Source organism: Schistocerca cancellata, chromosome 8 (genome assembly GCF_023864275.1).
Source record: "Schistocerca cancellata isolate TAMUIC-IGC-003103 chromosome 8, iqSchCanc2.1, whole genome shotgun sequence".
Taxonomy (NCBI): Eukaryota; Metazoa; Arthropoda; class Insecta; order Orthoptera; family Acrididae; genus Schistocerca; species Schistocerca cancellata.
In genome coordinates, this window is record NC_064633.1 from 85,091,192 (window position 1) to 85,109,551 (window position 18,360).

General features: G+C 41.7%; 1 protein-coding gene across 2 annotated transcripts in view; it reads left to right on the forward strand.

Annotated features, from left to right (window-relative positions):
* The window catches only part of LOC126095006 (cytochrome P450 4C1-like), a 196,132-nt gene that overhangs the window by 49,969 nt on the left and 127,803 nt on the right, over window positions 1-18,360 (forward strand). For both annotated transcript variants that reach the window (XM_049909665.1, XM_049909664.1), the window contains exon 3: window positions 9,803-10,004. In XM_049909665.1, coding sequence (XP_049765622.1) covers window positions 9,803-10,004 — 202 coding nt within the window. The remainder of the gene's footprint in view (window positions 1-9,802; window positions 10,005-18,360) is intronic.

Below are 18,360 nucleotides of genomic sequence, written 5' to 3' on the forward strand. Positions count from 1 at the left end.
ATTCGGTAATGAGACAATGTTAATCTTACTATAGAAAAAATTTTACTCCAGTATCTGAAGTATATGCGAACTGTTAAAAAAATAAATCCCAAAAAGTATTGAACAACAGGCAATAGAAGTACAAGCAAAAGACCAAGTATGTGTACAACTCAGAAGTATACTTTCTGATGTGGTAGAGATGAAGAAAGAACGAAATATTTACATTAGCACTTCTAAGAAGTATGCCAAGAAAAAAGTTGGTGGTGTATTGTCTAAAAATCGTCTTTCAGGAAGATAAATGGAGTCGATCATGGACCAGGTTAAAAAGAAACATGCATAAGTGGCAAGTAAGTCCATGGTTTCAACAAACAGATGTAGCTAGAATTTTACAATATAAAAGACCTAGAGAAGCTATTTGTGATAATATAGATAAAAATGACACACAAATAAACATCAAATTAGCCATCAGTCACTCACTGATACCTTGTAATATACAACCAAACACAGTTTATATAAATGAATGAGCATTCAGATATAACATATTTCCAACTGAATAATTTTCAGATCTGATGACTAAAGAAGTTTTACTGTCAATTAGAAGATAATATTAAAAAAGAAACAGTAGTTTCCTACAGAAATAGAAATAAAATATTTACAAGAAATACGTGAATTGGATGAAAAACTAATAAAATATTGGAAGAAACAGTTGATATAGCTTTCAATGTATAAAACAGAAGAAACAGAGAGATAGATGTATTGTTACCTAATGTTGTTCCTGAAACTGAAAACTGTAATTTAAGACCAACTTCTGTTCTTTTAAGATTATTTGATGATGACAGTGACTATATCTACTTCATCATTAGAACACAAAGGTAAAATTTACAAAACCAGTTGCACCCACTTCAAGATAGACATCCAAACTGTGAAGAAATGTTAAGATTAATTATGTTCCTAATTCAGTAAACTTGTATGAAAGAATGAAAGAAAACTAACACATTGTTTGCTATCATAATTGTTTTAATATTCCAAATGATTACACAGAAGAAGAATTCATTAATGATACAATAAATCTTCACCAAATTGAGTTGTACTTTCTGACCTGTCTATTTGTCTGCCTCACAAATATTCAACTTTACAAATAATTGGGCTCCTATTCGGTCCCTCCACAAAAGTTCAAAAACAATTCATTAATTAATTTTTATTCATAAATAAGGAGGTACATATTTGTTACAGTCGCAAAAATTCAGCCTTTCATCTCAGATGCAAAAATTTCATAATACAATTATAATTATAATTATTATATGGAAAGTCAGCAATCAGAAAAATCAACTGCTGAATTTTGAAACATTTTGTGTATTGATAATCTGATATTTAAAATATGCATATGCAACACAAATAACATTACCTTTCAGAAAATATAAATAGTTCACATGTTTAACACTTAAGTGATTTATGAGTATAGATGTTCATTAGGGTAACATAGAAAGAATAAAAGTGGAAGTTTTATCATTCTTAGCGAAGCCATTTGCATATAAAAATTTGAATAAGATCATAGTTTCTTTCTCTACCCAACTATTATGTGAATTATCAATTCTAACTATCTAACATGTACTTTGGCTCCTTTTCTTCTTAATATTTTTGCAATAAGATACACATCTTGATACTTTGTTTTCTGTGGTTCCTGTTCATTTAAATTTCCATCAGCATCTTTCAATTTATATGTAATTGAATCTGTTATTTATTCCAACCCAAATTCAAATTAGCTGTGAATCCTTTTTCGACATCTCCATTACCTTTACTGATTCTAACCTTATCTCCTTTTTTAAATTTCGGATTTTCATTAGACGCAACAGGAGTGGTTTTATAAATCCTTTACCATTATCTGTTTGTAAATTTCCTGGTGATCATTTTCAAAATATTTTTTTCAAAAGTATCAGCTATATTAAGTAGCACAAGCTAATTTTGGAAAAGTCAGTTAGAGTTACTAAATATTTATATAGTTTTCTTTACTTTTAAATTATCATTTTAATTTTCCAGGATCCATTCCACTAAATCAGCTTGCTATAACACATCAATACCAAAAGAAAAGACATTTCTTCATTTAAATTTATTCTCATTGTTTCATGTAAATCATAAATAATTTCTTCACGAGTAGTAACAACATCACCTACAAATTTTTTTCAGTAATTTACTTTTTTTACTTTTACAAATAGAACAAAGACCTTCGATTCTTTGTCTTCCATTTTTAGTTGTCACTCTATAAGGATTATATGTTTCAACAAACTTGTTAATCTTCAAACTTTAGATGTGATTGTCCATTTATACAAAATGAAAATTTAATACGATTTCAAGTATTTCATGAAATATAATTAATAATTCCTTTAACTCAGAAGCCATCTTCAAAACTGTATTTCTTGTTCATTTGCAGTCATAAAAGTAAATTAAATTATTTGTCTAAAATGTACTATGTTTTCTAATCTATTATATTACCTAAAGCAAATGCTTTACATATTTTTCTCAAGATTTGTTATAGAGTTATAGTTATCACTACAAAGTTCATTAATCATTTTATCAAGATTTGTTTTAGTGACATAATTAATGAATTTTGTTAGAATACTTGTGTATACAGGTTTTTTGTTTTAGTGACATAATTAACAAATTTTGTTAGATTACATGTGTATTCAGGTTTTGTAACAAGATTTAATAATTCCTTTTCTAAGTACTGTTTGGTAACTGAATCATAACCACTTACTGGATCTTCTATCTTTAAGATCAGTATATCATTTACTTAATTTGGAAATGGCTGAGTTCACCATAAACTGTTTAATTACGTTTTCAATTTTTTGATCAATTATTGCTATTACATTAACTGCTTCAATGAAACTAATTCATTAATTTGTTTATTTATCTTATTTCCAAAAATACCCATTTATTAAAGCCTAAATAACATTGAATTTATAATTATCCAATAACAGTTTTGAAACAAACTGACACAAATGACTATAAATTACTTTATGTAATTTGCATTCTCTCAGTTTTATAGTATTGATCGTTTTTTCCCAAATAGTGAACTAGTCGTTTAGGTATATTTCCTCCAAATGAATCAGCAACAAATTTTATATCTTTATTCTTGTAATAACAAATCCAGTGTGTAAAAACATGATCAGTTGTATCTAAATGTACTCTTCCACATTCATATTCTCTGGGACGATTAGGTAATACATCAGTCATATATCCTCCATGAAAGTATTTATTTTTTATTGCTTACCAAGTTTCTCTGTATCAAAATTAGATAAAGGATTATTATAATTTTTTATTATTTCTACGATTTTTTTCTTTTTTATTGATGTACCAGATTTTTTCTGTATTGCTAGGTTGTGTCTTTTTACTCATCTAATTCTTTACCAGATTTTTTCTTGTTTATTACTGCATTTACGAAATCAGCTGTTTCATTTGCTGCTGCATCTCCAGCAGCTGTATATGGTAAAACTGTACTTATTGCTGCAAGAAGTAATGGTAGAAATTCTCCCTCATGTTTTGTTAATCCACATCAAGTTTCTTTTTTTTAAAAAAAAAAAAGCTTGTAATACAACTCTATTGCAACAAGTATAGGCCCTATTAGAGGTAAAGTACCACCTTTTTCAATTTTATCATCGTTCTACTCCTTTAGATTGTCATTTAAATATGGATAAGAAAACTATATTCTTCTAATTCTGTAATTGGATTCTTAATAATACACTCCTGGAAATTGAAATAAGAACACCGTGAATTCATTGTCCCAGGAAGGGGAAACTTTATTGACACATTCCTGGGGTCAGATACATCACATGATCACACTGACAGAACCACAGGCACATAGACACAGGCAACAGAGCATGCACAATGTCGGCACTAGTACAGTGTATATCCACCTTTCGCAGCAATGCAGGCTGCTATTCTCCCATGGAGACGATCGTAGAGATGCTGGATGTAGTCCTGTGGAACGGCTTGCCATGCCATTTCCACCTGGCGCCTCAGTTGGACCAGCGTTCGTGCTGGACGTGCAGACCGCGTGAGACGACGCTTCATCCAGTCCCAAACATGTTCAATGGGGGACAGATCCGGAGATCTTGCTGGCCAGGGTAGTTGACTTACACCTTCTAGAGCACGTTGGGTGGCACGGGATACATGCGGACGTGCATTGTCCTGTTGGAACAGCAAGTTCCCTTGCCGGTCTAGGAATGGTAGAACGATGGGTTCGATGACGGTTTGGATGTACCGTGCACTATTCAGTGTCCCCTCGACGATCACCAGTGGTGTACGGCCAGTGTAGGAGATCGCTCCCCACACCATGATGCCGGGTGTTGGCCCTGTGTGCCTCGGTCGTATGCAGTCCTGATTGTGGCGCTCACCTGCACGGCGCCAAACACGCATACGACCATCATTGGCACCAAGGCAGAAGCGACTCTCATCGCTGAAGACGACACGTCTCCATTCGTCCCTCCATTCACGCCTGTCGCGACACCACTGGAGGCGGGCTGCACGATGTTGGGGCGTGAGCGGAAGACGGCCTAACGGTGTGCGGGACCGTAGCCCAGCTTCATGGAGACGGTTGCGAATGGTCCTCGCCGATACCCCAGGAACAACAGTGTCCCTAATTTGCTGGGAAGTGGCGGTGCGGTCCCCTACGGCACTGTGTAGGATCCTACGGTCTTGGCGTGCATCCGTGCGTCGCTGCGGTCCGGTCCCAGGTCGACGGGCACGTGCACCTTCCGCCGACCACTGGCGACAACATCGACGTACTGTGGAGACCTCACGCCCCACGTGTTGAGCAATTCGGCGGTACGTCCACCCGGCCTCCCGCATGCCCACTATACGCCCTCGCTCAAAGTCCGTCAACTGCACATACGGTTCACGTCCACGCTGTCGCGGCATGCTACCAGTGTTAAAGACTGCGATGGAGCTCCGTATGCCACGGCAAACTGGCTGACACTGACGGCGGCGGTGCACAAATGCTGCGCAGCTAGAGCCATTCGACGGCCAACACCGTGGTTCCTGGTGTGTCTGCTGTGCCGTGCGTGTGATCATTGCTTGTACAGCCCTCTCGCAGTGTCCGGAGCGAGTATGGTGGGTCTGACACACCGGTGTCAATGTGTTCTTTTTTCCATTTCCAGGAGTGTAATTACTTTTGCTTGAATTTTGCCACTTGGTAGACTTGCATAATCAAATGCTGAAGTTATTCAGTTATATAGAAAATAATTTATAAGGATTAATATTATTATACTCCCCAATCATTTTCATCCACACCTAAGCCCATACCTAATTTTTGTTTCCCATACATTATTTCTCTAACTGCAGTTACAGCTAATTTTTCACATAAAGCAGTCTCGGAAGTGTACACTCTTTAATGAAATTTTCACTCTACAGTGGAGTGTGCACTGATATGAAACTTCCTGGCAGGTTAAAACTGCGTGCCGGATCGATACTCGAACTCGGGACCTTTGACTTTCGCAGGCAGGTCCTCTACCAACTGAGCTGCCCAAGCGCGATTCAAGCCCCATCCTCACAGCTTTAATTCGGTCAGTACCTCGTCTCCTACCTTCCAAAATTCACAGAAGCACTCCTGCGAACCTAGCAGAACTAACACTCCTAGGAGAAAGGAATGTACATTAATCTAGCTAATGCAATATTTGTAAATCGTTTTTCCATCAAGAAACTAGTATTATTGTTTTTTTTCCAATCCTAGTGCTGAATTTGGTGGACCAGTGATTCATGAACTACATTATCCAGTACATGTTCCAGGTTTTGATATTATTCAAGGTTTATAAATTATTGTAGCTGATGAGAATGTGCTGTAAATGGGCGACCAGGTCTGGGATCATCTTGCACTGAATCTCTGCCTTCACAAAACCTTTTGTGCCACTCGAAACCATGACTTCTTGAAAGTGCTCGAAACCACAATTTCTTCAAAGTGCCTTGCATGTGTATGCCTGCTTAATCATTGTTCACATTTCACTAGGGATTTACCCGAGCTTAAAGCAGAACTGAAGCTCACTCTTTGCTCACAATCAGTATCCATTGTGTCACCGTAAGTAATGCGTCAATAACCCAAACAGTGTGGTGCTAATCACAGCCCTGCCACCTAGTGAGTTTGTGCAGAAACATAGCCAAGGTCATCTCAAGCATGCACATATACTAGGAAACAAAAAAAAGTAGCATTTTTTCCTTTTTGGTACTGCAAACTCTGAAATAAGAAAAATCTCTCCTGGAAATTTTCTGACAATGGAGGGCGTTGCATTATTTATCCATGTGGATTATTTTGACAACGATGCAAGATATTGACATTTGTTAGTTGTGATATAACATTTTTTATGTGCTATATAAAGATGCACAGGAATATTTATGATTTGTATCATTGACTGCAGGAGCCTGTACGGATGCCAAGTGAGATAGCGTGACACCATCTGTTTCTCGTGGGGCTGTCTTCAGCACTAGGCTTTAGTCTGTTTCAGCTGCAGTTGGTGAACACGTCTACAATGTGAAATCGTTCTGACATTCACTGTGACTATGTATTACACTCCTGGAAATGGAAAAAAGAACACATTGACACCGGTGTGTCAGACCCACCACACTTCCTCCGGACACTGCGAGAGGGCTGTACAAGCAATGATCACACGCACGGCACAGCAGACACACCAGGAACCGCGGTGTTGGCCGTCGAATGGCGCTAGCTGCGCAGCATTTGTGCACCGCCGCCGTCAGTGTCAGCCAGTTTGCCGTGGCATACGGAGCTCCATCGCAGTCTTTAACACTGGTAGCATGCCGCGACAGCGTGGACGTGAACTGTATGTGCAGTTGACGGACTTTGAGCGAGGGCGTATAGTGGGCATGCGGGAGGCCGGGTGGACGTACCGCCGAATTGCTCAACACGTGGGGCGTGAGGTCTCCACAGTACATCGATGTTGTCGCCAGTGGTCGGCGGAAGGTGCACGTGCCCGTCGACCTGGGACCGGACCGCAGCGACGCACGGATGCACGCCAAGACCGTAGGATCCTACGCAGTGCCGTAGGGGACCGCACCGCCACTTCCCAGCAAATTAGGGACACTGTTGCTCCTGGGGTATCGGCGAGGACCATTCGCAACCGTCTCCATGAAGCTGGGCTACGGTCCCGCACTCCGTTAGGCCGTCTTCCGCTCACGCCCCAACATCGTGCAGCCCGCCTCCAGTGGTGTCGCGACAGGCGTGAATGGAGGGACGAATGGAGACGTGTCGTCTTCAGCGATGAGAGTTGCTTCTGCCTTGGTGCCAATGATGGTCGTATGCGTGTTTGGCGCCGTGCAGGTGAGCGCCACAATCAGGACTGCATACGACCGAGGCACACAGGGCCAACACCTGGCATCATGGTGTGGGGAGCGATCTCCTACACTGGCCGTACACCACTGGTGATCGTCGAGGGGACACTGAATAGTGCACGGTACATCCAAACCGTCATCGAACCCATCGTTCTACCATTCCTAGACCGGCAAGGGAACTTGCTGTTCCAACAGGACAATGCACGTCCGCATGTATCCCGTGCCACCCAACGTGCTCTAGAAGGTGTAAGTCAACTACCCTGGCCAGCAAGATCTCCGGATCTGTCCCCCATTGAGCATGTTTGGGACTGGATGAAGCGTCGTCTCACGCGGTCTGCACGTCCAGCACGAACGCTGGTCCAACTGAGGCGCCAGGTGGAAATGGCATGGCAAGCCGTTCCACAGGACTACATCCAGCATCTCTACGATCGTCTCCATGGGAGAATAGCAGCCTGCATTGCTGCGAAAGGTGGATATACACTGTACTAGTGCCGACATTGTGCATGCTCTGTTGCCTGTGTCTATGTGCCTGTGGTTCTGTCAGTGTGATCATGTGATGTATCTGACCCCAGGAATGTGTCAATAAAGTTTCCCCTTCCTGGGACAATGAATTCACGGTGTTCTTATTTCAATTTCCAGGAGTGTATGTGTATACTGGCTACTGAAAGTGTAAATTTACTGTCAACTAACTAAGCGCTGTTAGAGCAGGTGTATTATACTTTAGCGAACAAATAACGAAATTTTATAACCTATATTTTACTTTTCTAATTTTTATGTTTTCTTATAATGTTTTATATTTTATCTTCAAAAGACTTGGGTTGGAAATTACCTTTGTAGTTTGAAACTAGTTGCCAGCATAATCAAATGCAACTGTGATGCAGTTATGTGATCCACATTGCCGACCATGTCTTGACTTCATGTTGTAAATTCGTAGAAATGCTCCATTGTTTGTTTCTCGATCTGTTTAACATGCCATATGACCATCTTTTAATCTGAAAATTACGAGTTTCATCAAAAGCAGCAGCTTCGAAAATCTCCATGATTGTTGTTAACAAGATATCCTCATTTATGATCTCACGTTATGTAAAGTTAAATGTCTCCTTGTCCAGCTCTTTGTGTTTCAGAAAGGTGAGTACACCACCCTCTACTTTGGAAAACAATTTTTTATTCCCAGATTTCTTGATCACATTGGATGGAGGTACAACATTTCACCTTTTTCGAATCTTATGAGCTATTATCTTCTTATGAAAATAATACGTTGGATAGTCATATAAAACTTATCTTGGTGTCTTGACATCCTGATTCAGTAGCAGCATTCATGTTACTCTTTTATCTGGGCATCTTCTTTGAAGACGTTCTCTGGAGGCTGGATCCATGTCACATATACTATTATGCTTTCAAAAAATCACAAACCACATACTGTTCGAGAGGCACATGAATGTCAGTCTTCATTTGCTGAGGTAAGGGTCGTATTTTATTACTGTTAATCATTTCAAAATGTCTTACAGTGATGGTTCTTTACGTATTAGGTGTTACCATGGTGACTGCAGTTCTAGTACAATAAGTTGTTCAGTGGACTGCCAAACGAACTCTCAATGGAATTGGCTTCGGTCAACATACAATCTCACCTCCTACAGGGAGGATTTGGATCATGATGTACTGTTCTGTCTTGAGGTAACACCATATGGCATACTTCAGCAAGACAATGCCCAGATAGGCGCATGAGGAATGATGAAATAATCTTTGAAATATGATAGCATCGCAACTCTGTTGTCCTGCATGTTTACTCCACTGTTAGTGCGTCGAATATGGCTGCCGTGAGACACTGGAGGGAAAGTGTCATGGTCGTGATACAGGATTTGAGGTGGACAAAATAGAAACAAGGCGTTTCTCGTTGCGGCGGGACATTCTCACGAAATTTCTATCTGCAACCTTCCCCTCAGAATGCGAAAATATTTTGTTGACGCCGACCTATGTGGGAGAAACGGTAATCATAATAAAATAAGGGAAATCAGAGCTCTCACAGATAGATATAGCTGTTCGTTTTGTGTGTGCGCTGTTCGAGAATGGAACATTAGAGAGTTATTGTGAAGCTGGTTTGACGAACACTCTGCTAGGCATTCAAGTGTGATTTTCGGAATATCCATGTGCATGTAGATATAGACTATTTGGCAGCACTTGTTCATTGCAAACCGCCGTTGCTACTAATGAATTTTTGTGGTCAAAGACGAATGAATTATTTATAGAAATCTCCAGAAACAGATGCACCCCGTCTTTGACTTGCTGCCAAGACGTTTAGAGACTTTGATTACAGAATTTGAAGACATTAAATCGTAATGAATTCTTAGAGGGTTTTACTGATCTTATACAGTCACTGGTCTATTGTCGTTTTTCTCAACTATTGTGTCACAGTCATTAGTTATACATATACAGGATTTTGTCTGCCATGCCAACAAATGAACATGTGGGTACCCTGGTTATCCTGTGGCAGGCTGTATGTGGGGCCAATGCTGCTGGTGACGGTGGCACACCCAGACGATGTGCAGCACATCCTGCTGACGTCAAAGCTGATAGACCGTGGCACCTTATGCACCAACGCTATGCGGGCCTTCGTCGGTGATGGGCTAGTCACCATTGATGTTAGCCGGTGGAAGGTGCACCGCAAACTTATCAACCCAACATTCCACTCAGAGGTGAGTTAACCAGCACAGGTAAGGTGCATCCTTTAACAGCAGCCTCTGGAAAACCTACTGGGTACTCAAGAACCTCACAATCAGCTCTGAGGTGAACAAGCTAGCTTTCATTGTTCGAGCTAGGCAGTTTTCGTTGTTTGTAGGGACTTGCAGGAATGGGCAAAATACACATGCAAGAAATGAAAAAGGAGCCTCTTGTCCCAATGGGTGCACGTGAAAGAACTTTTATTCACAACATACAGAGATTGTAGGTTGTTTAAATCAAGAGCTCAAGATCATACATCAGAAGACTGAAACCCTTCGATTATACTGTCATTGTCTTGTTCATCATATCATATGCGCAACACATAAATTGGAATCCAAAATAAACAAGTTAAAATTTATACTCCAAAAACATAGTCATTCTGGTCGAGATGAAAAATATTAGGTTGTGGCATAAGTTTGATGCGTTTTTGTTTTGTATTTTGGTATTCCAATAGCTATGGGCTTATTTATCGATTGCATTTCTTATTTGTAGTTCACTGTTCCTATCTGATTTTACATGTTATCGTTTTGTCGTTTGGAGATGGTGAGTGGAGCTGTGGATGCGTTAAAATGGGTTGCTGAGTACAGAATAGGAACATTTCCGTCAAATTTTTTTTGTTTGATTTCAGTAGAGGGGTGACAGCTGGGGAGGCAGCCAGAAACATCGTTATGGGGAAAATGCCAATGGACAGAGCATGACAAGATAATGGTTTTCTCGTTTTAAGTAGGATTGTTTTTATGTTAGTGACTCTCCACGTTTAAGAAGATGTTAGATGTTTGATGAAGATCGTTTAAATGCACTAATCCACAATGATCCTGGTCAGTGTACTTGAGAACTGGAAAAAGTTATGAACTTTGATCATTCCACCATGGTGCGATATTTGCATGCAATGGCAAAGGTTCAAAAATCTAGTGTATGGGTACCATGTGCTCTTAGACAACACCACAAGACTCAGAGGTTGGCCATTTGTAGATTGTTGCTTGCTTGTCATCAATTGGCTTCTGGACAACAGTGACCATTCCTGTCATTTATTAGTACTGGTGACGACAAATGGTAGCCCTGTGCTAAGATAATAGCCCTGGATTCGGTGTAGGGCAGCGGTGGTGGGTGGACTGCTGTGACCTATTGTGGGGTTCTGAACCACTGAGGGCTACGGCGGGACGAAGCCTCTCTGGGTCCTTCGTTTAATAGATAGTACATACATACATATGCTAAGATAAGGAAAAAGGACGAAAGTTTGAGCCCAAATAATGTAGAATCTCCCCATACAAAGATCTGCATGCATTCACAAAAGATAATATCATGTGTCTGGTGGAACAGCAACTGCGTGACATACCATGAATTCCTGCCGACATTTATTGTCAACAACTGAGACGTCTTACAGACGTAATCCAAGAACAACGACCAGGAAGACTGTGTGAAGTGATGGTACTCCACGATAAAGCCTCCCTGCATCTTGCTAGACTGGCAAAAAACACTATACAGGAGTTGGGCATGGAAGTCACTCTGTGCTCATGTTATTCACCTGATCTTGCGCTCTGAGATATTTCGCTCTCAGTCGAACAATCTTCAAGGAACTTCCTTTCTGAATGAAAATGAGCTCCAAACATGGCTTCCCAAGTACTTCTCCTCAAAACCACGTGATTTCCAAGGTTGTGGAATCGAAAAGTTATTCCGGTGTTGGTAGACTTGTAAATAATGAAGGATAATATGTTATTGGTGACTGTTGTTTATAACTGTAGGGTTTATTAATCTTATGGGAAATGCTGCGCAAAAAACCAATATTACACAAGTAGTGGGGCTAGGCTGATGCCACCCCACATTCCTTTGTTGCCAGATGTATCCAAGATGAGGCGATGATGTCATCCAATATGGGGATGTGTAAGCTTGGCAACAGCACATGACGTCTTCCAAGATAGCGTGTTTTGGCGGGATGTTTGAATTTTCGTGGGAAGATAGGTCAACTGGGATAACTCCACTAACCTAACTGCATCCCCCAGAAAATGGCAGGATGTTCAAATTCCATCAGGACGATGCAACACACCTCTACTAACATAAGAAAATGGCGGGAAAATAGGTCACTTGGGCTACCTCTACTAACTTAAGTCATCCGACCGTCACTTCTTCCTAGGGACTGGTGGGAAGTCTGAATTTTGAAGGTAAGATAGGTCCATCGGGTTATTTCTACTAACATAAGAAAATGGCGGGAAAGATAGGGCAGTTGGGCTACCTCTACTAACCTAAGTCATCGAACCGCCATCTCTTCCTAGGAATTGGCAGGGAAAAGGACCCAGCCTGTGCTGGGCACAAGTTTTTATTTTGCATACAGTCTTTGTTCGAACAATTTGAGGCACTACCGCCATCCAGTGTGGTCACGATGGGGTCCAGAGTCCAACTGACCTAGTACACAGTACAACCACCAGAGGGAGCTGTCATCTGCTCTGTGATGTAATCCAAGATGGCTGTCTCGAGAGAGGAAGGAGTGTACATTATATGTTTTGGAAAAATTTACTTAGGGATCTACTATATTTATCACACTGATACAAAACACTCACTCTAACATGCTTGGGGTCACACCACACAGCCCACAGACATGTAAAATACTTCTAAATAATGCACTACAAACAACTCCTAAATTACTGAAATAATTTCAGTACAGACCTGCAAACTTCTCCTAAATAATGCAGTACACTAATGTGCAGACACAAAATCAACTTGTAAACTGCACAAATAATGCTTGGCACAGCCTACAGACCTGCTTGCAAAATAATACAATATACGCTCAAACAACGCATGCAAGCACTGCCTGCCGCCCCCTGTCCACTGGACTGCACAGGCTACAAGTGGCCCTCATGAAGTGATGCGGCTGTCAGTTGCCAAGTCACACACAGGTGCCCACAAGCATAAGGTGGCGGCATCCCTTTCGTAGCAGACACCTGAGAAATTCCTCTTGAAATATGTGATCACCTAGGCACCGTTGCTGACGCGACTGGACGGGATCGAAGACCTATTTGCAGAGTGTAGATGCTCCAAAGCACGCGGGTCGAGGAAACAGCTCTCACGCCGCTGCTGCCTGCAGCGAGCATGTGGAAGTTGCTTCTGTTTTTGGGTATATGGTTAGAGTTCTCTGAATGTTATACTGACGTCACAGAACACCATGCCACACTCATGCCAGCCCCATATTCGAGACACATCTGGCCACACTTACCTGCCAAGGTGACTACACACCATTGCAAGCGCATTTAACAAGGTTCTCAATATTATACTGATGTCACATCGCTACATAAAAAATAAGAACCGGGTCGACCTCTTGAAAATTGTATAGTGTCCCAGGAATCGTTAACGCTCGCTTTCTTGATGTCTCAGCTTGTCCACATGGAAAAATTCTTTATCTAACAGAACCTGTTCACGAAAATAGCGCAGAATAATGTCGAATGCATTCTCTCTCGTGTTCCTAACGTGGCACCCCATCCATCACATGTTACCCTTACTGCTTTCAACATACGCAAACGTTCTCACAGCCATGTAGAGACTATTATATCCCAGCACAAAGGATGAGTCGAGCACTACGATTGGCTCTTATCGAATTTTCCCTCCAAATTACTGATGCAGCAGGTGTGAAAGCACCATCCACCTTTTCTTTCTTTCTGCAGGCGAGACTTTCAGCGGTAATAAAACTATTTTACGCAGATCGTCACATTGCACCGACAAATAAACCCTGCAAATTGCCCCTACATATCGTCAAACACAGAAAGACTCTTACTCAATTACACCACGCTTCCACTGAGGACAGGAGCTTGTACATTAGAGCGTGAAACCTACCCCCAACCCATCAATATATCACCATGTACCGTGTCGATGTAGTAAATGTACAGTTCTTATCCTCAGCCATACATCCAACTCCAACATGTGACCAGAGCGACCTCAACGGAGCAAAGTCCCTCTCAGAGCTGTTTTATAAATTCAGGCTTGTTTCCCCTCGGCACAAACGCGTTACTGTTTCTGGTCCAGACCTCCTTATTTGCTTTTCTACACCTATCTCCAGACTCTGGGATTACAAGAACACATGTATTTTCGGATGGTTTGCCGGAATATCATACCATTTTCGCGCTACTTCTCGATATCAAGCACACAGCAGTATCTTACCAATCGCTCACACAACATAATTCGGAAGATATAGACTGGAAATTATTTCTGTACAAACCCGAAACTTAAGCACTTATCCCGCCTGCAAAGACCTTTACATGAGAACTCAAAACAAATAGACGAAAATGATATTTCCACTCGCGAATACCGATCTCGGTGATGTAACAGATTCGAAATCATCACTATAATTTACAAAGTCAACTAAGGTGTTTCTCATGTCTAGAGAACCAAGAAACGTGTCCTCCACCTGCTATATGCGGACATGACAATCGATGTTCTCTCATCTAAATAAAGATGTGAGATGAGAAGAAGCACTCAACCGAATAATTTACGTGGAAGGGAATAATAGTCCAGCGCAAACACATGTCCACATTCAATCTTCTCAATTTTTAACGTGATCACGAAAGCTATCCAACACATACTGAGTATTAGTTCGCTATTCGGCCGTCTAGAGGATGACACAGTTAACTCAGCTACATTCTTGCATTCCAACAGACCTCTCCATACGGACGACTCCTACAGTTAACGAGACATGTGAATCATTCACGCACAAGTCACCGGCGCTGCAGGCCAGGCACACATAGACAGAATCATCCTACAAAATTGGCCTTATGTATATTTTATCCCAGTACTTACAACTAAATGTTACGATTGCGGTCTCAGTTGAACAACATTTGACAATTAGCGAAGTATCGGAAATACACCCTGCTGATGGTGGTGGCTCTGGAAATAGAAATATCACTACCATTCTTATGACTCGACATACTCTTCCCTTTGCTATCACAGTACTCCAAGTCAAATCCATACCCTCCTTGCGACTGGACATAGTCATTACCTTTCCACATACACATTTTTTTTAAGCCTGATGCTCAATGCAAACCTATCACACAACCTCCTCCCCCCCTACTACTAAGTATAATACTTCATCAATAACTGTTTGGTAGTGATACGAAATAATACTTACCGAGAATCAATGATGGGTCGAGATTTCCATAAGTTTATCTTGCAAGTGTTACCACTGTGTCTTAGAAAGAGACACATAATCATCTTACAGTGAATGTTTAAAAAAAAAAAAACCGCAACCATATTACCATCACAAGTGGTCTTGGTTATACAGAGGCATACAAGTATCAATGGTAAAAGCTACACTCGCTTTATAAATCGAGGTATGGCATTACTTACGAATCATATGGTTTTTTTGTCAAGACAAGTACCATGATGGTGATCATAGGAGTGTATATTATCACACCAACAGTGTGCTTACAGATCGCTGATGGTGCAAACTCGTAACAGAATCGCTGAATTTTGAAACTGATTCGGCTAAGGATCGTGGTATGAAACCGGTATTTGCGAATCCGTCACGACACCACAGCTAGATATTTCTACAGTATTTGTAATACATTCTGTCTCGATGCCATGTCAGTGATATATCCACTGGGCTATAGGCAATACTTGATTGAGAAGGATCTCAAACAGTAGTAGATGGTTTGATGAGGTCGTGAGAAATCTAGACTAACTTTTCAAATCTTTAATGCTACGCTATCCACCAGAAATTCTGTCTGGGATTTGGAATCGTCCCTCCATTCAAGCACATACCTGCGTTGGACCATATAGAGAAGCCATTTAAGGTCCACTGGTGCATGTAACATCAGTATAAGATTGAGAACCTTGTTAGATGCACTTGCGATGGTGTGTAGCTATGCACACTCATTTTACGGCGTTGCATCAGTCATGCTGGGCAGGTAAGTTGGGCTAGATGCGTCTCACATATGGGGCCAGCGTGAGAGCATCTTGGAGTTCTGTGACGTCAGTGTACACTTGGAGAGCTCTAACTGTATACCCGTAAATAGAAGCAACTTTCAGATGCTCGCTGCAGGCAGCAGCAGCGTGGGAGCGGTGACCTCAATGTGTGCACACCTCGGAGTATCTGCACTCTGCAAATAGGTCTTCGCTCCTGTCCAGTCGCATCAGCAACAGTGCCTAGGTGATCAGGTATTTCAAGAGGAATTTCTCAGGTGTCAACTATGAAAGGAATCCCGGCCCCTCCTGCTTGCGGGCACCTGTTCGTGACTTGGCAGCTGATGGCCGCGTCACTTCACTGAGTAGCCTGTTCGGTCCAGTGGACAGGATGTGGCAAGGGATGCTTGTGTATATTGTTTGAGTGTATATTGCATTATTTAGCGAGTAGGTCTGTAGGCTGAGCTATGCATTATTTGGACAGTTGATTTCATGTCTGCACATTAGTGTACTGCATTGTTTAGTAGGACTTTGCAGGTCTGTACTGAAATTATTTCAGTAATTTAGGAGTTGTTTGTAGTGCATTATGTAGTTTACATGTCGGTGGGCTGTGTGGTGTGACCCCAAGCATCTCAGAGCGTGTGTTTTACATCAGTGTGGTAAATATAATAGAGCCCTAAATAAACTGTTCCAAAAAAAATAGAGCACACTCCTTCCTCTCTCCAGACAGCCATCTTGGGTCACATTACAGAGCAGATGACAGCTCCCTCTGGTGGTAGTACAGTGTACCAGATCAGTTAGACTTTGGACCTCATGGCGACAACACTGTTTCCCACCATTTCCCCCACCATCTTGGATTACATCACATGAGGGATGACAGCACCCTCTGGTGGTGGTACTGTGTACTAGGTCAGTTGGAGTCCGGATCTGTGGTGAACACACTTAATGGCTGTACTGAATCAAATTGTTTAAATAAATAGTGCATGCAAAATAATAAAGAGTTATGTCCAGCAAGGCTGAGTCCTCTCCCGATCATTTCCTAGGATGATGTGGCGGTCGGGTGACTTAGGTTTATGGAGGTGGCCCAACAGTCCTTTGATTCCCGCCATTTCCTTAGGTTAGTAGAGATAGCCCGATTGACCTATCTTCCCTCCAAAATTCAGACTTCCTGCCAATCCCTAGGAAGAGGTGACGGTTGGATGACTTAGATTAGTAGAGGTAGCCCAAGTGACCTATTTTCCCGCCATTTTCTTAGGTTAGTAGAGGTGTGTTGCATTGTCCTGATGGAATTTGAACTTCCCATCATTTTCTGGGGGAAGGGGTTAGGTTAGTGGAGATAGCCCAATTGACCTGTCTTCCCACCAAAATTCAAACTTACCACCAAAATCCGCCATCTTAAAAGACGTCATGCACTGTTGCCAAGTCTACATGCCGCCATTGTGGATGACGTCATCGTCGCCATCTTGGATACATCTGGAAACAATGGAATGTCTGGTGGCATTGACCTAGCCCCAGTATTTGTATAATGTTGGTTTTTTGCGCAGCGTTTTCCATAAGCTTAATAAACACTACAGATATACACAACAGAGTCTCCAATAATATACATTGCTGGAAATAAGATAGTACACCTGAAAAGACGATGTCGATTTTGATGTGATGAGAGTATATGCCACCTACAGGATGGTAGATGTATCGATAATGTTTTCAACGTTGTCCACCAACAAATAGTGTAGTGGCACAGGTACCAGAGTACTGTCTGTGTGTACTCTTTAATAGGGAATGGTCACACCAAGAGTGTTCCATGTGGTGCAAAAGCGTGATGCAAGTAGACACCCATGCCACAGAGACACACTCATGCTCCCACAGCCAACTGAGCGAGTTTGAAAGGGGTTAAATTGTGATCTTCCGAGTGAGTGGAGAGATGATCCCTTCACAGACTGGCCAGGTAAGTTGGATGTGCTGCTCAGTTATTGCAGCGGTTTGCTATCATTGGGCACACTCACACTGCAGATGATGTTCTTGACGTCCATGCAGCACATATGTCTGCCAGGATCGTCATATTGTATGAACAGACTTAACATATCATACAGCAACCACAGCGCAGATAAGAGGGTTTGGGAGCCCAGAAATGTCAATATGAACCAATGCAAATCGGTTGTTAGCAGTGAGATTACAGGCATACACACCTCTAGCCCTTCTTCCTCTCGCCCCTCAGCACAGAAGTGATTGGGTCGAGTGGTGGCGTCAGAGAATCGCAATTGAGATGGAATGACGTGCTGCTGTGTTCAGTGATGAAAACAGATTCTGTCTGCGGGCAAATGATGGTCGTTTGCGCTACGATGTACTCCAGGTGAGCACTGTCGCATAGAATTCATTTGTCCAAGACACACTAGTCCCTCTGCAGGCCTTATGGTCTGAGGTGTGATAAGCTACAACTCTTGTTCACCT